The 20,929-nt window shown below is 32.9% G+C and overlaps 3 protein-coding genes across 3 annotated transcripts; 2 read left to right on the top strand and 1 right to left on the bottom strand.

Annotated features, from left to right (window-relative positions):
- Nucleotides 1-16,255: 16,255 nt before the first annotated feature.
- Nucleotides 16,256-16,997, bottom strand: LOC116342083 (39S ribosomal protein L52, mitochondrial). Its single transcript, XM_031769575.1, has 3 exons — nt 16,858-16,997; nt 16,632-16,783; nt 16,256-16,521 (listed from the first exon to the last, which is right to left on the bottom strand). The coding sequence occupies exons 1-3, from the start codon at nt 16,910-16,912 to the stop codon at nt 16,339-16,341; spliced, it is 390 nt and encodes a 129-aa protein (XP_031625435.1). The 5' UTR covers nt 16,913-16,997; the 3' UTR covers nt 16,256-16,338.
- A 2,119-nt stretch (nt 16,998-19,116) lies between these two features.
- Nucleotides 19,117-19,955, top strand: LOC116342022 (PHD finger-like domain-containing protein 5A). The gene is made up of 3 exons (XM_031769487.1): nt 19,117-19,266; nt 19,425-19,615; nt 19,694-19,955. The coding sequence occupies exons 1-3, from the start codon at nt 19,215-19,217 to the stop codon at nt 19,781-19,783; spliced, it is 333 nt and encodes a 110-aa protein (XP_031625347.1). The 5' UTR covers nt 19,117-19,214; the 3' UTR covers nt 19,784-19,955.
- A 160-nt stretch (nt 19,956-20,115) lies between these two features.
- On the top strand, nt 20,116-20,926 carry LOC116342224 (PHD finger-like domain-containing protein 5A). The gene is made up of 3 exons (XM_031769752.1): nt 20,116-20,277; nt 20,395-20,585; nt 20,653-20,926. Exons 1-3 carry the CDS (start codon nt 20,226-20,228, stop codon nt 20,740-20,742), a joined length of 333 nt encoding a protein of 110 aa, XP_031625612.1. The 5' UTR covers nt 20,116-20,225; the 3' UTR covers nt 20,743-20,926.
- Nucleotides 20,927-20,929: the final 3 nt, after the last annotated feature.

Genomic DNA, 20,929 nt, shown 5'->3' with positions numbered 1-20,929 from the left:
AAATCGTCCAATTTACATCATTTGTAAATTTACTACAAAATTTCATAATAATTTTACAAATTATGAAAATTGGACGTTTTTGTAAATTTACTATGAATCTCCGTAGTAATTTTACAAACACGTAGACTTCAAATATATTTGTAAATTTACTACGAAAATTCATAGTAATTCTACAAATGATAAATATAGTAACCATTGTAGAATTTGACTTATGGCGCGTTAAACAATGCCACACATGACATAAGTGATGTTTGACACTTGAACGTTTTTGAACGTTGTCGAGCGCGCCATCTTTTGAGATTTTTTTTCAAAAATAAACTTTTTTCGTGTGTCTACAAATATAGAATGTCACAGTGTATTTGTAGTTATAGGCGTAAGTTAAAGAGAGAAAAAAACAACAGCGAACGAAAAAAAAGAACAAAAACATTTCACCAAGTCACTAATGTAAAAAATAGAATTTAAGACTTATGAAAATAACTTAGTGTAATCTGTGCATCAGCATGTGTTAAAGCTAGAGAAAAAAAAGAATACTCAACAAATAAAATAATATTAGCAGATAAAAGCCGAAATAAAAATTGTATCAGTCAAACTAAATTAACTAATTGAGGTCATTAAATTATCGAATTAATAGAACGATGTGCGTTACATTGCTCTTTCTGTCCCTCTTCTTTATTCCACGTCATTTTTGGTTATTGTCTTTTTTCTGTTGGTTTCAACCGGATTTTTTTTTTCATTCTCAACTATTTCAATACATATCGTTTAAGTCTATCATGTACTTTACACACATTGACCGTCAATCATTCGTAGAGTCACTTAATTGATATTAAATAATTGTACGTGAACAGAAAACAATAATCAAGTAAAAAAATGCCTCCCTCCCCCCTAAAAATCCACATACAGAGAGTGAGTGAGATGAAATAATAAAGAGGCAGACAGAGCACCAGAGTGGTTATCGAGTCAAAAAAAGAAAAATAGCTTGAAATAACAATCGAATCAATTTCAGAAGAGAAAAAAACAATGCTTTACGGTAATGGACAATTGTCCATGAGCAGTGTAATGAATGATATTCGATAAATGATCATATCTTCTGTATGTATCACTTTCGATATAGTTCCTCTATATATGTATGTGTGCATGTTTTTCAACCATAATTTAAAGGATATCGAATGTCACCGATTATTTTGTGATTGGGTTGTGCTCACACTTGCACCAACCACCGAAATGAAGCCGAATAAAAATGAATTTTTAACGAGATATTGCCGCACAAAGCAAAAGAGATCCATTTTTGTTCTTTCGACCGAAATTAATTATGAACCTCATCGTTTAGTCTCTATCTCTATCTCCCACATTTTTTGTTAGTTGATATTTCGTCATCGATATCATTCAATATGTTGAATATTAATGTGATTGTTTGTTTTCGAATTTCCGAATTCTAACATCGTCATTATCTACTTACCGTCATTTACTTTCATTGAAATCGACCACGTATTTAAATTTCCGTTTAAATTGAAAACACCCAATAAAATCCTGATTCAAAATGATTTCACCGATTTTCCGTACACAAAAGTATTCGAAAACCATTTCGATGAAACCTAGTTTTGGTCAACAAGCTCGAATTATTTAAATTAAGGCCGGGAATAACAATCATTGTGTATATCATTTGTAAATGGTAAATTAAACCGATTAATTAAATCAGTTAAAGAATGAAATTCTTTCGGTTCTCTAAGAAGTGACAAGAAACGATTATGTGTTAAGTAGTGGTCAAACTTTTGAAATAAAAGAACTCGTTTATAATTATAGCATTAAGTTAGAGTTGATTGCGGACATTTTAATTTGAACGACACTATTTTTTCCGGCTTTGCTCCATTCAAGCATAAACAATTATGTAAATTAAAAACACAAAAATGTGGAAGAGAATAAAAAAAAGTTCAATTCTAAAGCAAAAAGTCCCATTGATCGGTTCGATTGATTTAGTTTTGCAAATACGTGCAATTTAATTACTAAGAAAATTTCCGTGTAAAACAACCTTGGCCATAAGTGTAGAAAAGAGTGTAAACACATTTTTTATACGAAACATTTCAAAGAGTGCATTCAAAGATGCCATAAAATTTCGAACAAAAAAATAAGGTATTTCCTAGGTCGATGATTCGACAGATGAACCTCTATCAACATTAAGCATTCCTCTCATCATTCAAATTACTATATATTCAAATCTAATGAGAAAACACAACACCTAATTTAAGTCATAGTTAATATATAAATAAAATGAATCTTGTAAATAATCATTTTCAATTGGATCCGTTCATAAGTTTTGACTTTTGATTTTTTTATTATTTTGTGCATTAGCCCAAATCGTAGTTTTTACTCTTTTTTTGTTTTAAATCTAAAATGTCAATAAATCATGCATATGTTATTGATGAGTGTATAAATAAGCAATAGTCATGTACATTTTCATTGAGATATTATTATATTCTTTGAACAGCTACAATAATAACAACAAGCAGCAAATAAACTAATTGACTCTCTCAATCGCTAATTATTTTTTTTCTATCGCAATTATTTCTTCTCCTCCCAACCCCCACGTACAAGAGCCATTTTCATTCTAGTGCGTTCGTTGTGTGTAAACAAAAAATTTCTGATCCGGTATTGAGTTTTTGAACGAATATTTCAGAAAATTAGTAGCACAGAAAAAAAATTACGCGAGGAAAAAAGCGCTAGTCTAACTCTCACCGAACAGCAACAGCAGCCGTCGCAACATTTTCAGAGCGCGCATTAAAAACTCATAAATAATTCATTATGAATTTCAAATTTGGCTCGGATATATATGTATTATTACTGAAGGGATTTTCAGTTCAACTTTTCTTGCCGCACGTCATACGTTTTCGACGGGAGAACACTCAATCCACATTTCGAGTCGATAATTTTGGGTTGGACAATATAAAAAAAGTTTTTTTTGTTTTGAATATCACACAAAAATCACAATAACCGAGTAATAATAGGCATTAACAACGAAAAAAAGTAAAATATTCACACGAAAATGAAAATCGAATCGTTTTCAATGCAATTGCCAATGATTTTTTTTGGTTCGCTCTGATCGTGAGTGTGTTAAAAGCGCGTAGCCGCTCGCATAACAACATCAAATATTCAACGAAATTTAAACGAAATACTCTTTTTCGACGTGAAAAACAGAGTTATCCGAGAAAAGTTGTGTGAATGAGAGAAGCAATGAAGAAGAAAAAACCGAAGGGAGCGCAAAGTGATTATCTGTTACAAAACTTTTTACATGGAATTATAATTTTTGAAAGAATAAAAAGCATCCGATGAGACAGAACAAGAATTGTAGAAACTTTGAAACGATTTAGACATGTTTTCAGTAAAATTATATGAAGAAAATGAAACTCTGAACTCTCTCACTTTCTTTTTTCTTTCTTTCTCTTTTGTACACACACACACACACACACATTTTCCACGCCATTAAATGTAATTATCGAAAATGGGCGAACTTTGAAAGCCGATTTGTTGTTTTTTTTTTATTTCTTTAATTCGCCGATGTGTTTATATTCAATACAATCAATAAATACAAATATTTAGAATTGAAAACCACAATTTCAATATACATATCAAAAGGAGTCTTTCGAACTTTTACAAACACATAATTACACACAAATCGAGCTTAAATGATAGAAAGTGCTTCATTCGTTTGAAGCACATTTGCCTGAAAAAAGGATACATTGAAATTTGATTGTTTTACGTTTTGTGTCATATCGAAGTGGGCTTCGACTTTTGAGAAGCTACATCAAAAGAAACCATTTTATGAGTGATTGTATTAAATAATTTTAAATACCAAACTTAAAGGTCATCAAACAAGAAAATTATCGTATTTTGAATATTGAACCTCACATTATTCATTAATAAGTAAACTGTGTAAATAAAAAAAATGTTTTAAAGATGCTTTTTAGTTTTCAAGAGCGTAAAATATAACGATAGGGAGAAATCCATCCCCCATTTTCTGATTTTAACATTTTACTTTAAAAGAATATTCACAATTGTATTTTCATTTACTATAGAGCTTGAATAACAAATGATCTGCAACAAATTGAACAGCAGCACTCACACAAAATCAGTTGAAATATACATAAAATGTTATTAATTAATGAACATTGAACACTATAGCAAATAGAATTATTTGAATAAATTTCTTTCTAACATTCTAATTTTTAGTAATATACAATTTAAAACAACAGACAAAAAATCTAATTTAAAATCATAAAGAAGAAGGATTCATGTGAGAGAGAAAGCGAGAGAGAATATTGTAGCTAAGAATCAAGAGCCAAATTCAATAAGTAATATATACTGTATTACACTTAAATATTAATTGTATGCTATAAGATACGTTCATTTATCAATTTCAAAAACAGTACATACCGATATATATATATAATATAGATTTATCAGTTCTGATGAGAGAGCAACATGATGAATGGAAATAATTATTGAATAAAAATCAATTGAAATCTAACAATTGCTCAGAAAAAGAAATGGCATTTTAAATCGACTCATCTCTGTTTTTTTTTTACTTTATTCCTTTTTCATTTGTTACTATTTCAGTGGGGTGAAAAGCGAGTTGCTTGAGATAGCGAGGTAACTGGTTGATTTGTGTCGCCTTTGATGTGACCACTCATTTTTGCATTGCACATAATCACCAGATTGTTTTTGACATTAAAATAACCGAGTAATGCGCTATATGTTTTATATGAAAACGTCACACGAATCTCCCCCGAAAACGACATCTTTGGTCTTGCAGCAGAAGCTGTTTCTATGCTGAAAATTTCATTTCAGTTTAAAAAAATTAAAATATTATTCATGTAGAATTGTACAAATATTTCAAAACGTTGAATGAGATTTACAGAAATATGCATTTGAAAATTGTTTTAAAAATAAACACGGCACAGTCAATTTCAAAAATTTCAATGAATAATATTGTTAACATATTTTCACGATGACAGCTATTTTTACGGTACAAAATTGACCCGTTTGAATGATTTGTCAATATTGAACATACTCTACACACATGGGGAAACAGAGATGGCGTTGTCGTAGCATGTAGCAAAATATATGTTTAACGCAATATTCCGCTTCATTAAAAAATGCCATTTGCTAATCTAATCAATAGCTTTTGTTTTACGTGGTATCTTAAAAATTCTGGATTCGACACACCGTTTTGATGGCATGCCTCGCACGCCTTATCCATCCATTTCAGCTGGAAATTGACATACTTGAGTCATCGACTTGTAAATTGCCATAGTCTTTTGACAGCTACAAGTATCCGCCTGACAGTTGTCTTGAGAAAAATATTGTCGATGACTCAAGCCATTAGTTATTTCTCATAAAAGAACTGTCTGGCGAAGAACACGACGATGAAGATGATGAACAATAATATGATTCCTTGTCTGTTAGTTTGTCTAACAATACTAATGGCTGCTTCAGCATTGCACGCACCAGATTTGGAAACGGAAGGTTTCCGATTGCTTGTTTTGTGTAGAGCATACATTATTTGATCCTCATTTGAATTGGTGATTAAGGTTTTAAGCTCTGACATCTTCGTACAAATTGGTGCATCTTTTAGACAATTTGCTTGGGTGATTGTGTTCTAGACATACATCATCGATTTGGAAAAAATCCCTTCCTTCGTCGGTCAAGTGGTGACGAAACAAATGATGAAATATCCAGTTACAGTCACCGTGTTGGCATGTAAGTTTGTACTTGTTATTCTAAAACTCATCGATCAATTCCCGTGTGCATTTGTCTTTAGTAATCGAACTGTTTTGCGCTTTGGACTTTATCTTTGGATTTGGTGTGAATGAAACATTTCCCGGAGAAATTTTTTATAATTCACCATCGCAACGAAGTTCAATCGGCGCTATATATCTATTGAATATATCGAGAAGAGAGTATGTTATTCAGCGCTTATGGCTGAGTAATGTCTGAATAAAAACATACTCTCCTCTCGATATTTTCAATAGATATGTGAGTCACTTCCTGGTATTTTTACTTTGAATTGAAGGAAGGATGATACTGCCGCTGCACAAAGTAAAGAATTTTAAAAAAAATAAAAATAAAAAAAATAACACAAATACTTTTGAGCTCATTTTTTTATGTGGAATTTTTTTCCAACTTTCCACTGTTCTAAGATACTGGGATGTCTATTCTTGTGGGCATCTCAGTTTGAAGTCTTTGGAAGTGTTGTATCTTAATCCTTTCCCCCCCCCCTCTCTCTCTTTTTTGTCTTTCTCTCTCTCAATCCCTCTGTCTGTCTTTCTTTCATTCGTCGCATTTGTCTTCAAACTAAGACATCACAAATGTTTTCGTCATAATTTTACATGAGTGTGTTTTTTCTCTCTCTCGCTCTCTCACGCCCTCTGTCCGTCTTTCATTCTTCGCATTTGTCTTCAATTTCTTCGAAAAAAGCGTCGTGTTAGTGTGTGCCAAGAGATGCTTCCAGACTATGATTCGGTCAAGGAACGCATTATAATCGAGTGAATATCGTGTCAAAGGTGAAACGAAATCGAAAAAATCTCGTCAAAATCGCTCAAAAATCAAGGTCTTGTTGACAATTTTCTTAGATTATCGTGGCGAAATCAAATTAAAAAATATATCAGTATAAGTATAGGCTGTTCATTTCCTTGAAAATGTTCTAATAATTTATCTTATTCGAACTGTCGTAATTTTTTTTTTTTTTTATTTCCTTTAACTCCTAGTGGAGCATAGGGCCTTGAGATAAGAATTCTTATCTTTCTGGTTTCTGTTGATCAATTAATTCAGATAAATCGGTGATCAGCCGATTGTATTCTACATATCTTATGATTTTGCCATATTCTATATGGCGTTGGATTTCTATTTTACGTGTCTGTGCTGAAATCCATACCTTTGTTGTACACAGACACGGTTGACACAGTATTTTACGACTACATACGATGTTCTAAACGGTCACCCATTTATCTCCTGACCAAAGCTTGTGCAGCTTAACTCAGTTGATCGAATAGTGCCGCAGTAGTCGTAGTAGCCACTGTGCCCACAAAAATAAAATGTCGTAAATAAAAACAAATTAATTTTGTTTTCTTTCCTTAATAAAATCCATATTTTTCAAAACACTTGATATCACTTGGTAGTGACATGTTTTGAAGGGCAAACAATTATTTTCTCAATTGTTTGGAGAATTTTCTTATCCGGTTATTGCCGGCAGTCCTCCTATCCATCTGACTAGGTCACAAGAATTGTGATTTGATATGCAGATGGTACTGGCCTACAAAGCTGCACTGATCTTATTCGAACTGTGGTAAATAAAAACAAATTAATTTTGTTTTCTTTCCTTAATAAAAAATAAATCATAATCTGGGTTTAATTTCTTTCAAGTGTTTTTTCCCATTATCACACATATCGTAAGTCCCAATAAGTTTGATTTGTCGCGCTTTTATTGCACAAGACTTCAAACTGAGATGCCCACAAGAATAGACATCCCAGTATCTTAGTACAGTGGAAAGTTGGAGAAAAATTCCAAATAAAAGAATTGAACAGAAACGTATTTGTGTTAATTTTTTTAATTTTTTGATTTTTAAAAATTCTTTACTTTGTGCAGCGGCAGTGTCGTCCTTCCTTCAATTCAAAGTAAAAACACCACGAAGCGACTTATATATAGCGCCAATTGAACTTCGTTGCGATAGTGAAATATAAGAAATTTCTCCTACAATGCAGGGGAAATGTTTCATTCACAGTATTGATAGGTACGCTCCGAATGGAACGGTCTCGTTCAATGTATGAATTGTGTTGCGTTATCGTTCGTGTTACAGCCGATTCTCAAAATGCGAAGAGCTCATTCTGCATCGAATCACCATCTGATTGAATTTATCAAAAAAATTTCTATGCTAAAATGTTACTATGCTAAAATGTTAGTTTCGCAACGACAAAATTCATTGAATCGTGTGTTCGCATGTTTTGTGATTTGTACAAATGGAAATAAAATAAAATATACGGTAATTATTAGCAAAGGATGAATGCTCCACTGAAATATATACATTCGTTTCACCAAAAACAATAATCTCAATAAATTTGAATTAAGTCGAATTAAATTCTCATCTTCTAAATTTTATGCTTTCTTGGTTTCGGTCTTTTTGGCAAAAAGACGGCTTGGATTTTTGCCAAAACACCACCTTGTGCAATTTTAAATTCCGAAATTAATTTGTTTTTCATCGTCGAAATTGAAGATCAGTGCGGATTGATCGTGAATTTGCCATTACGTTGCTTCCTTTACCGCATCCAGACATGTTTGATTATTTTCTTCTTTGTATGTTACTTGCACAAACGACAAATACGCTATGCGCTTGCTTTTATACTTTCCCTAGTGTGGCACCAACCGGCTAAGCCTATGAAGAGACAAAATGCGAATTCCCCTCATCTGTGCCATCTTGTATTCCATAGTTGAACTCAATTTAGTTACAATGAATTGAATCGAAAAAGAGAAAAAAACAACAACAGTATAACGTATAACAATGGAATGAAAGAATGAAGAAAGCGTAAATGTGTATGTATGAATCAGCACGAATAGATGTACAGCTCTGTGTGGCCGTGCCACTATTGTTGTTGTTTTTTCTCTTTTTCATTTCAATGCTACAGAATTAAATTCAGTTTTTCGATCTAATTCGAACTAATGTGAGGTGGCGCTGATCAGCTGCGTTCGCATAAAAAAGTTCCCAATATCATATACGCCAACCCCGCTTGTGTGGCACACAGTTGAAAAACTACGTAGCCTCAAATCAAAGGGATTAGAGTCAAAACAATCGAATAGAAATAAGTTATTTCAAATAACACTATCCGGCCGGCCAAGTAAGCCGAAGAAAGTTGCACTATTGATTTAGATTCATATGATTCGCATTTCCTGCGCATTTATAAAGAAATCAAAGAAAAGTCAAAAAATCACTCGGAAAAGGCTACACTCAAACAAAATGATTTGCGAATTTGCCCATTGCCAATATTATCGTGAAAACATTTGCAAACACATCATCGAATGCCCAGATTCAGCCAATCCAACGTCACCGAAGGATTCATGACAAAATGGAACATGTTTACTTATTATGTTGAGCGCACTAAAAATGAATCTTCCCGCCGAACTAATTCTATTCAGCAACGATATGGAATAAAAGCGCATTCAAATTAAAGGTGAAAAAGGAGGTGTGAGCAACAATATTTTTATACTGGACAAAAGTTTAAATCATATGCAGAATTTATGGCTATGAACGACAGAACAATACGCCATATTTGAAAGGATATTCGAGCCCAACATTTTGACATGAAGGCTTCCAAATATACAACAGATATGATTGCACAGTTCAAATATTAGAAATTTTATCGTTTTTGCCAAATGGGAACCGATGGCTGCAAATGGATTTCCGGAATCATATCTGGTGTATATTTGGATGCCTTCATGTCAAACTGTTGGGTTATGTGACCATCAAATAGTTAAACATCACCACAAAAGCTTCGCATCGCTCAATGGTAAGCTGTAAGAACTGAAAACCTTAATCACAAATTCAAATGAGGATAAAATACTGGAAGCTCTAGACAAAACATATGATATGTTATCATAACAGGAACCAGACAAATTGGATGTTATTTATTAATATGCAACGAATATAGAACCGACTAAAGTTGAAGTTCTGCAAAAATGCAAAGATATACCCAAGGAACTTGAAGAGCATATGGATTATGTGTTAATGATGATACTAAGCACCCTCCAAAGAGATTTTCCTGTCAACCTCATTCTGAGCAACAACCGCCGGAAGAATATGGCTGGTTCAAATATTTAAATCCCATCAAGAAATCAAAGAATTGATTGAAGATTTTATAGCGTCGTATTATAAATGGTTTTCGATAAAGTCCAAAACACAGGAATTTATCGATAAATTCAAGAACAACAAGTACAAACGCACATGCGTCAATTTCTTGATGACACAAATACAATGCACCCTTTGAAATCTCCTCCTGACTATAGTGCCGCAAAACGTTGAATTTTTTACCAGTGTTAAGAAATTCAAATTTGTTCAGATGTTTAAATTTCTGAAAATGGCTATCAATGAATCCTTCGGCCATTTTGCGTCCAAACGTCAGATTTATGGCAACTTGTATCATCTTAGACTGCATCAAAACGTCACGCATATACTTGTATTTGTACGAATGAAAGGCGGCATTTCGTCTTGATCAAAACTTGAATCTCATGTTTTTTCACTATTTTTCGGTTTAACCATGTACTGTAAATTCGATCGATTGAAACTGCTCAAAAACCATTTACAATCCTTCAAACTCAATTGCTGTACAATCTCGGCTCGGACACGAGTTGTGGCGGTTGCAGTCAATGCCATGATCGGTACGTTTGGAAAACTTTTTCTGCGTAATTTGGTCTGAAATAACTCCAAACACTGGTATGAAGAAGAGACAATACAAGTTATGGTTCTAAACTTTGAAATCACTTTATCCTCTTTGTAAATTTTGAACTTCGGTCGTTACTTAGTACTGGAACTCGGACTCCGAGCCGAGTCTCGGCATGACATCCTGAAGTTGTGGCATAAAATCCAGAAATTGGAAACTTTTTCCGGTGTCACATACAATACTTTGTTGCAAGAGATGCATGAAATAGGCGCTTTTTTCTTATTGATATATCAATAGCTGTAGATATCCATCTATCTATCTCTAATGCATGGACTCAATATTAATTATACGCATATTTACGAGCCCATTTCTTATGTTTCATTTATGAATTTCAAAAGCAGTGCATATTACATATAGATTCATCAGTTGTGACGAGAGAGGACGATGATGAATGAAATATGAGAAAAATTCTTGAATTAAAATCAATTGAACATTTGCTCAGAAAAATGCCATTTAAAATCGACTCAATGAAGTATACTATTAATTAAATGTACATATTATATTTTCATTGCGTCGGCGATGAGTAAGCCGAAGAGGAATTTTTAATGTCGAAGAAAAAAGCAAATGACGAAAATTCCCCCAAATATTCCTTCATATTCAAGTTGACCTCTCCTGTTGCTCTTTGGCTCTTTCTCTTTTTTTATATTTCCGCATTACTGCTGCCAACGTTTACAATTACACATAAGCTGTGTGATTTTCTCCTCGTGAATTTTTCATGGCATATGAGCATACTGTATAATTGATGTTCCAACATTTTCAACTCTCATAGCAAAATTATCATGTGCACGCCAAGCAATGACGACCGGAAACAATGGAAAATGTGACAAAATCTAATTTCTATTCTCTTATTTCAGTTGTATACCTGATTTTCTAAGTAGGTATTAATTTCTGACTTATACTTCATTGGTGGGAAGTTGAAAAAACAAACAAACATATTATAACTTTGCATTTTATTTTTTTATGAAGCATTGTTCTTCTATTTCAGTGTTTTTGAATAGCTGAAGGAATATTCTTTGAATCGGAAGATTTAAATGCTTTCGATGTCTCCTAAAATGTTCGTTAAATTATGGCTTTGTTCTGCTTTTTTTATTTTCTGTCAACAGTTTACCAACGACACACTTGCCATTGAGAGTAAATAATTGCGATCAAGGGAGACAAAAATGAAGAAAGAATAAAATGAATGTTCAGTTTGAAGCGAAAAAAACTCACCCTCATTAAATAATATACTGCAATGCATTAAATAAGCAAATGCAAGTGTATAAAAATTCATAATTTTTGAGACCTGGACCCTATTTTACAAACAGTGAGACTATGAAATAATCTTTTTATTTGAAATTGTTTTTGAAAACTTCTCACTGTTTGCAAAGTAAGGCACAGGTTCAATTACATAGTTTACGAGATTTTCATGGTTTAACAGCAATAAAGCAGTGAAATAATAAGTAAAAAAACATAGTCAAATAAAAACGTCTGCTTCAGAAACTTTGATTGGCCACAAGAGTACTGTAAAATTTACATTAACAACCGTAAAAAAATGTACAGCGGCCACATTTGTGAACGAGAAGCAAACCAGAAGAAACGATTATATCACAGAATCTTTATCAACATTTTCGAGACTTCGTCAAGATACCTCTCAAAATGACCAAATTTTTATAGATGTTTTCCGAAAAATGGTCACAAACAGCTTTTACAGAACCATCGGCCACCGTTCTATTAAATTAGAACACAACAATTGCAAAGGGAACAAAATGGAATTTTTAAATGACAATCCGCAAACGAAAAAGCGCAAATAATAAATTATAATAAACTAATCATGCGTTGGTTTATGAATCAATTGTGTACTTTTGCGGTTCTTCGTCATTATATATATCATAGACGTTTTATTGACAACTTTTCTAAACATATTATTTGTATTATGATTTTGAACAGGAAAACATTAATAATCTCACCATAAGCATACTAAAACTTCAGAACTGTGTCGAGCATTTTCATTTCATATTTTGAGTCACTCTTTGTAATGTATATCTCCGAATGAATAATTAATTATGCATATCCTTCAACCGCATATATTTGATATGAACATTTTTTTTGGTTCCAAAACACTTCAAAACGTTCAAAAGTATTATTAGTTCAAAAATCGTATGACAATTCAAAAACTGATACATTCACATTTGAATTTTAAAAAAAGTTTTTTTTTCGCTTTGCTCTTTAATTTTGCATTTTCCGATGCTAGAATTTAACAATGCGTCTATTTTTTTTCGGTTCAATAGTTTCAATCGAATAAAAAACTCATATATTTAGGATGAAGGGGTGGACTTTTCGAAATAAAAAAAACTCCCAAAAAGCGTATATAGGTTCATTTTTGAGGGTTTTATTAATTTAGATTCGTTCATAAGAATATGTGTTGACTTTTCCACGTGTTTTTTGGCGTCGACGAGGGTGTTAAATAAATCACATGAATGCCTGACTATGTAACAATATCATTATGTGTTTTAGGTGTATAATGACAATTTGGCCAACGAAAATATGATATGGTTTGTCGATGTGATCAAAAATGTGATTTAAACAATTTCATTTGAAATGAAGTGAAAATATTAGCGCAGACATTTCAGTAATAATGCAAGAGGATTGCAGAGATTGTATGTTCAATATTTAGAAAGTGTTATAATTGGCAAACGAGCACGAATGACAAATTCGTTTAATGTCATATATTTTTGCCTGATTACAATATTATTATAATGTTGTGCCGTTGTTGTAACGATTCTTGTATCGCAACTAAAGTATGCTGACAATGCGGTACGAGCATAGTAATGAAGAGTGTATGCTTAATTACAAAATTTACTGTAAAATCGAAATAGTTTGGGCAGAAGGTTTGTAGTGTTGGTCCATCCAATATTCGGTTTGATGGAAATAACGAAATCAAAATTTTATAATTCGATGTGCAGACGTAATCAGGAAAATCATGGCTTTGAATCTTATAAAATTGTAATTTAATGGCATCGAATGGTCATCGCTCGGAATGGTAAAGCTTCACATCGTGTGGCTTTGTATTTCACATAGTTTGCAGTGAATAACATAGTTGTGATAGAATTTACAAAAATCATTCTCATGCAAATTTCAATCAAATTGAATACACAATTTGAATGGACTTGCCGGCTTGTTTGATCATTTTTCGAAAATTCTTTTTCAAATTTTTGCTCCGTTGCACGTGGACATGGAGATGGAGATAGAAGAAGTGATTTTAAAATCCTCTATTTACCATGCATCAATGCCATCATTCGATGCACTGACACATTGCATTTTAAACGAAAAGCGATCAAATGCCACAAATGTCACTCACGCGAATTTTGTAAACAAAAACTTTACCAAACACATGAATATATCCATCGCAGTGAATAAGTATCTAATGGTATTTTGTATCGCAATATATATTTTTTCCATTTACAGTATGCTGGCCATAGTGAACGTGTGTGTGTGCAACGCATTTTGCGGTGATTGCATAAAACGTCGATATTGTGAGACACACCAAATTTCATTCTGGCCATTTTCTCGATGTTCAATTTAAGTGTCTCCCACACTCACACTCCACAAATATCTATATATATGAGACTTAAAGTGGTGAAAAAAATAACAACACTGCAATCAAATCTACGGTTGAGCAATACAAAAAAAAAATTGAAGTACAAAAACGAAACACAAAAACTTGTACATGGTTTTTCACGAAAAGCCCATCAAATCGATGGTACACTTGCATACGAAATGGGATGATATTGCATTTATTTATTCCCGTCCACCAATAAACGCGTGTTACTATTGCGACAGAAAAATAAACGAATTACGTGCAATTCACTCACTCTTTCTGCTTTCTGGAAAAAACAACCGCAAAAACAGTATCAGTATTTGGTTTTAAAATTTGCATTTTGCTTACGACACATAAAAGTGCCATACTTTGCCATTGCTACTGCACACACTTCGATATGTGCATATATTTCGAATTTGTTTTCTATATATATATTTTTTTTCGCTTGGTATCTGGACAGTTTAAAACTAAATTTCAACATTAGGCTTGTCTTTTGTAGTTTTTTTTTTGTTAAATGAAATTGAAAGAGCAGCATATCAATTCAGCCAATGTAAATAGAAAATTCAGATTGAATTTAAAAACACAAAATAACCAAGCATCGGCGTCTGTAATGCTTTTTTTAGACGCCTTCTAGATTGATCGAATCGAATTTGTTTGCCGCGAAACGAAGTGATTGATTTCTCACTTATCCATCCATCAGCCTCAGCGAATTTCTAAACTGTCGTAACAACCCAGAATGCCACATAAAAACTAGCAAAATCTCACAATCACGACAACCAAAATGCAAAGTGATTTTCAGTACAGCTTTCTATTTGTCTAACATGTCTAACATGTCAATCATTGTCCTAATTTGTTTAGATTGAAATGGGGCTTGATTTTATTTCGAAACATATTATTTGTTGAATATGTTAAGGAGTCGCGTTATTTTTATTTTAACAAAAAATCAACGATTAGTTTGATTGAAATGTGAACGACGGTTTATATATTCTAATGGCAGCTGAATTAAAAATAAAAAAAACTGTAACTGAATGTATTCAGTTCGCTTTAGCGGAAGCGAAATAGTCATGATTGAGACTACCTCAGAACGGCCCAGATATAAATTTATATCGAAAATTCGTGGCGTCTTAGTTGGATCGTGATAAGTTGCTCGCACAAGTTTGTAATTCACAGCTCCCCGCAGCAGAATGTTTTTGTTTTTTTCAGAGAATTATCCAATGAATAATTAAAATCGTACATACATTCGATGGGAAAAAATTACAATGTAGCCAATTTAAAATGACAGCATATTTGGTGAATATATCTACATACAGTTTGTTTAATAAGATAAAAGGGCAACAGCAAGGCATTAAATATGTTTATATGTTATGAAATTTGACGCACATTCACTCCATAATTTGTATGATAGTGTTAAATGTTGCAATTGTCACATCTCGTGCAATAAGAGTCAACCCTTTCGCTATCGCACACATTCACCCTCTCTATGTCGCACTCTCTCTCTCTCTTTATCTCTTTACGTCACTGATTCACTCTTCTCTCTTGAGCAATCGCTCATCATCTCCGCTCACACATTTTATAATCATAATAACAATGCCAATAATTATTCGTTTCGTGTATAGGTTGTCTCTCTCGCCAAAAAATGAGAATTGTTCCTTTATTATGATTGCGTACATGCATAATTAACTAACTAATTATGAAGCGAAATTAAGGTTTTCTCATAAAATCCGGTGTACATACATTTGACTCAACAACAACAGCATCATCACTGTATACAAAGCGACAACTTAAACCGAATAGCAACGGCAAAAAATCACAATAAAGGTTTGTTCGCGTGTGTTCTTTCTTTTTTCGCTTCAGATACTTTTTGACAAAAATTAAAACCGAAAAAGGATTACATTCATGTGATTCATGTATGCACATCGTAATACACAACTACGCACACACCGTACACAGCTCAACTTGCTACATACCATATGAACATCATCAGCGAAACGCTGCTCGTTCAGATTACCTTTTCTTTTTAATCATGGTGAAAAGTTTCAACGTTCATTTCAAAACGATATTATCTTGGAAAGAAGAGAGAGTGGAAACATTTAATTATCCCATGAAATTGTGTTAGTTTTTAATGAAGTTTTTTTTTCTCAGTTCAATTTACACCTATCATCAACAGCCACTGAATCCAAAATATAAAAGACGATGAGATGAGATTTTTGGACACTTTTATTCTCAATACGATCTATTCATTCTCTTTAGACAATGTAAAACAACTAAAATTTACGATTTATTCATTTTTTTAACAGCAATTTTCCTTTTGGCTTCAATTTACTGTCCAATAACTGTTTTCGTTCCTCTTCGGTGGCACGCAATTTATTTTGATACAATTCTTTGGCAAAATCAACTTCGTAGAGGCCTTTAACAATCTTATCGGCAATATCACGTTGACGATCCAATCGGGCCTTTTGTCGTACCTACGAATACATTTTTTCAATATGATTAGATTCATCAGATTAAATCGATTTTTATTTCGTCTTGAAAATAGTTGAAACGAAATAATTCGAAACTTCGAATTCGAACTTACGCCTAATGGAGTGGGTCGTCCGTCCATGTATGTGTAATCAGGTAAATCTGTTAATGGGCCGGATGATGTTGGATTCTTTGGCAAACGGCGATTTCGTCTCCAAGAAATAGACATTTGAGCACCGGTCACATGAATTCCTCTACTCCCCACATCTAAAAACATTAAATTCCAACGTAAATGAATAAAAAAAACCCATGATTGAATAAAAACCATTCAAATCACTTACTTTCAATCAGCTGGAGATTGGAAAATTTCGAAAGAATAGCTGGCAATCGATTCATTTTTAAATTTTTCTGCGGAAATCTGTTCAACTTGGTTATATTTTCGGTGTAACAACGAGAACTGTCATTCAAGTCAATGTGCGAGCAGAGAGAAAAAGAGCCTGACTTTTGGTGTTGTCTGATGTAGCCCAATTTATTTTGCTCTCTGAGTGTTATCTTGATATTGCTATAAGTACAAGTGCATACATCATTTATCGTTATTCATTCATGGATTTCACACAAAAACATCAATTATGAAGGCAACATTAATAAACAACGTGAAAAACGGTTAGTTGCCACTAACAAAAGAAAATCACAAGTACTTTGTAAATAATAAACACTTCACAGCTTTTTTTTCCTGAGAGGGTGTAATTTGCGTACACACGCGACATTGTATTAATGGATGAATTCAAATATTTGCCCATGTTTTATTGTTTTTTTTTTTTATCGTTTTACATTTTTGAACATTGTGTCAATCAATCAAAAGAAAAAATGAGTTATTCATAATGTTATTGGCAGGAATGAAAAAAAGAAGGCATTACAGCAACCACAAGATTATGACATGCTTAAAAATCATTTATATATGAGGGAGAAAGAGTGCAAATCTCATCATTTCCATTCGTAGGTAATTAAATGTAAACAAAACTCTTTTGTTGAGTAATTTTCCGCATAATTATTTGCTGGGGCGGATGTGGCAATGATTATGACTCTGATTTTTTTTAAAAAGAAAATAATTCATAAAATTAGATCCGACTCAAAACCACCTAGTCCAGAAAAACGTCGCTTCAACTTTTTACCTCATCTTCTGCGGTCACATGCATTCAGCTTTCTAAAATAACTTTTCAGAGAGCAAAAAAAACACAATTTTGCTACACATCTCATTGTACTTTATCTCTATCTATTGTTTGAATACGTATTAAAAACAATACAATATTGTTTGGGGAGAAAACGAGCCGCGTACACAGTAATCCATTTTGAAGCAAGGTAGTAACGCGTGTAAGCATGTCGCATATAAGAGAAATGAATTTATGAATATTTCATGGCTCCTAATCGAAATTAGTCAAAACGAAAAAGGGTTATTCAAATTAACTTTCATAATAAACAAATGCTACTGCACGGCACATTCTTTGTCATCTCTCTCTCTCTTTTGCGTCGCTCTCTCACTCTCTGTTCATTCATTTCAGGAGGTGGCATTGCTTTATGCAGTAGGTAGGATACAGGCAAAATTTAATAGGTCGACATTTTGATGACACCGAATCGTATTTTTGTGTGTGTGTGTGTGTGCACATCCAATGAGGGATCATAACATTTAGATTGCTGGGTAATCATTATTGCTGAAAATTGTATTATTCAGATTTATACATATGGCAACGAAAGTCATAACCACCTAAGCCATTCATCAGAAAGTGCACGCACAATCCCTGTGTGTATGTATCTCGTTTTGATTTAGAGAAGAGTGAGCATGAGAGTCTATATGAAAACAATGCGAATGACACATACAAAAATAGCATATGATAAGGATTGTTTTAACAAATTACATCGCTAATGAAGTTTGAATAGTTGACTTTTGTTCGTTTGCTTGCAATGCTGATTTTTAAACCAACACACATTATTATTGTCATACGTGCGCACTGAATTCAAATTAAATATTTGTAATATGCGGATGAGATTATGATTCAAACAAATCGTATTGTCGCAATTCAATGATTCTTCTACTATTAAACAAATCGTATCAGCGAACGAATTTTTTGAAAGAGAGATGGAGTATTATCGAAATGGATCTAGTTGATTTTAATCATAATGATACCGTTTTGTTCGGAATTTTTCTTCCGACTTTAACTCTCGACTCCTTTTTATGATGTGATTTCTTACATCTTCAGATGTTTTTTGAAGATAAGTAGTCGTCAAGTTTATAGTCCAATTACTAAAATTTGGAAATAGAGAAACAGTGGACCCTCATTCCAATTGATAATTGAAAAAATGATAAAAAAAAATTTCAACGTACTTAATAATTTCAGCTAGAATTTCCAATTTCATCCATAAAAAATCAATTAATGGACCTTGATATCTTTGAAGAATGAAGAATTGTGTAAAAAACCGGAACATCAAATGTTTGTATTTGAAAAAATTGCATCCAACACAAAAAATAATTCGTTAAAAGGCTTTTCGGGCTAACAATCTATTCATAGGTCTCTGTGCAGCTATGGCAACACTATGCGTGTCAATGCTAATCAGAATATATAAATTTACAAACGCCGATAATAATTGGAATTCAAATTTTAACTAAATTTTGAGGATTTTAAGGTGATTCGACTGATATTAAATGGCAAGACATCATCCAGATTTGATTTTCTGCCGTAAACAACCAGGCGTGGGTAAGTTATCGTTCAAAATACAAGAAATATCCATATATGAAGGGAATTCATACATTTTTATGCCATACAACACTTATGCAGTGAACAACACTTTTGTTTCTAGATTGATAAGTGCATTTATTTTTATTTCGATAAGATAATTGTGTATTTCTTTGCAGCGATTGGTCGTCTGTGCGAAAAATGCGATGGCAAATGTGTAGTTTGCGATTCATACGTTCGACCGTGCACATTAGTTCGTATTTGTGATGAATGCAACTATGGTTCATATCAAGGAAGATGTGTGATTTGTGGCGGTCCTGGGGTTTCCGATGCTTACTACTGCAAGGAGTGCACCATTCAAGAAAGAGATGTAATCATTTTCCGCTAATTTTATTTTAAATTCAACTATTTCAATTGAAACTCGATTTTTATTATTCATCATTCACAGCGAGAAGGTTGTCCAAAGATTGTCAATTTAGGCAGTTCCAAAACGGACTTGTTTTACGAGCGGAAAAAATATGGTTTCAAACAAAAATGATCGATCTAGCGCGGATTCAGCTTTGATTTTAAGTTTGTTATCGCATCTTCAAGTTAAATTTCATTGTAATTGATAAGTAACAACAGGTTTCATCGAAGCAAATACTTCATTGGCTTCAAAATGACTGACATGAATAAATGTTCACATAAAAAGCAAGAATAAATTGATGAAATTAAAAGCATTTCTACTTTATTTAATGCAAGGCGATTTTGTTTTGTAAAAAAATCCTTTCTGCATGATTTTTGTGCGGTTCATTTGTTTATAAACATTGAATCGCCTTTATGGTGTGCATATGGCAACCCTTGGCAACGAAATGACATTTTATGTGTCAAACACTTTCTTTATTACTCCTTTGGACGCCGTCGATTGCTATTTTTCCGAAAATATTGTTTAGAAAAAGCTACAATTGAGTTGATTTCTCGATTAAATTAATTGAAACAATATGGCAAAACATCATCCAGATTTGATTTTCTGCCGTAAACAACCAGGTGTTGGTAAGTATCACGAGAAACACATTTTCATGAAATATAGGTTATACGTTCTGAAACGTTGTGTTTATATTCCGTCGCCTGTTCTAGTTTTATCAATATTTTGATTTTGTTTTGTTTCAGCCATCGGTCGTCTGTGCGAAAAAGATGATGGAAAATGTGTGATTTGCGATTCATACGTTCGTCCGTGCACATTAGTTCGTATTTGCGATGAATGCAATTATGGTTCATACCAAGGTAGATGCGTTATTTGCGGTGGTCCCGGTGTTTCGGATGCATATTATTGCAAGGAGTGCACCATTCTTGAAAAAGATGTAAGTATTTCGGCCCCGTTTTTCTTCACCCTTCACTTTAATTAAATCGCCATTTCTTTATTTACAGAGAGACGGTTGCCCAAAGATCGTTAACCTCGGTAGTTCGAAAACAGATTTATTCTACGAACGCAAAAAGTATGGATTCAAACAAAGATGATGTGTGTACACCAACTGCGCCATATACCCTCTTATCGAAGTTCAATTCCTTTTTTCGCTCTCATAATTCCAACGTAAATTCTAATTTCAATTCGAACACAATTTTAGTAAATCTCATAAAATTCAATAGTTGAAAATAATGTTTATTCATGAATTTTCAAAAAAAAAAAAAACATTTGAAAAAATAA

The sequence above is a fragment of the Contarinia nasturtii genome, unplaced genomic scaffold, assembly GCF_009176525.2.
Source record: "Contarinia nasturtii isolate CC-2019 unplaced genomic scaffold, AAFC_CNas_1.1 Cnas_scaffold_810, whole genome shotgun sequence".
Lineage (NCBI taxonomy): Eukaryota > Metazoa > Arthropoda > Insecta > Diptera > Cecidomyiidae > Contarinia > Contarinia nasturtii.
This window is presented reverse-complemented; position numbering and strand designations above follow the sequence as displayed.

Excerpts from the sequence above, each read along its gene's own strand:
- LOC116342083 (XM_031769575.1), bottom strand. The coding sequence starts at position 16,912 with ATGAATCGATTGCCAGCTATTCTTTCGAAATTTTCCAATCTCCAGCTG. Across the intron at positions 16,784-16,857 it reads CAATCTCCAGCTGATTGAAA|ATGTGGGGAGTAGAGGAATT; the intron begins GTAAGTGATTTG and ends TAATGTTTTTAG. Across the intron at positions 16,522-16,631 it reads GACGACCCACTCCATTAGGC|GTACGACAAAAGGCCCGATT; the intron begins GTAAGTTCGAAT and ends ATGTATTCGTAG.
- LOC116342022 (XM_031769487.1), top strand. The coding sequence starts at position 19,215 with ATGGCAAGACATCATCCAGATTTGATTTTCTGCCGTAAACAACCAGGC. Across the intron at positions 19,267-19,424 it reads CCGTAAACAACCAGGCGTGG|CGATTGGTCGTCTGTGCGAA; the intron begins GTAAGTTATCGT and ends ATTTCTTTGCAG. Across the intron at positions 19,616-19,693 it reads GCACCATTCAAGAAAGAGAT|CGAGAAGGTTGTCCAAAGAT; the intron begins GTAATCATTTTC and ends CATCATTCACAG.
- LOC116342224 (XM_031769752.1), top strand. The coding sequence starts at position 20,226 with ATGGCAAAACATCATCCAGATTTGATTTTCTGCCGTAAACAACCAGGT. Across the intron at positions 20,278-20,394 it reads CCGTAAACAACCAGGTGTTG|CCATCGGTCGTCTGTGCGAA; the intron begins GTAAGTATCACG and ends GTTTTGTTTCAG. Across the intron at positions 20,586-20,652 it reads GCACCATTCTTGAAAAAGAT|AGAGACGGTTGCCCAAAGAT; the intron begins GTAAGTATTTCG and ends CTTTATTTACAG.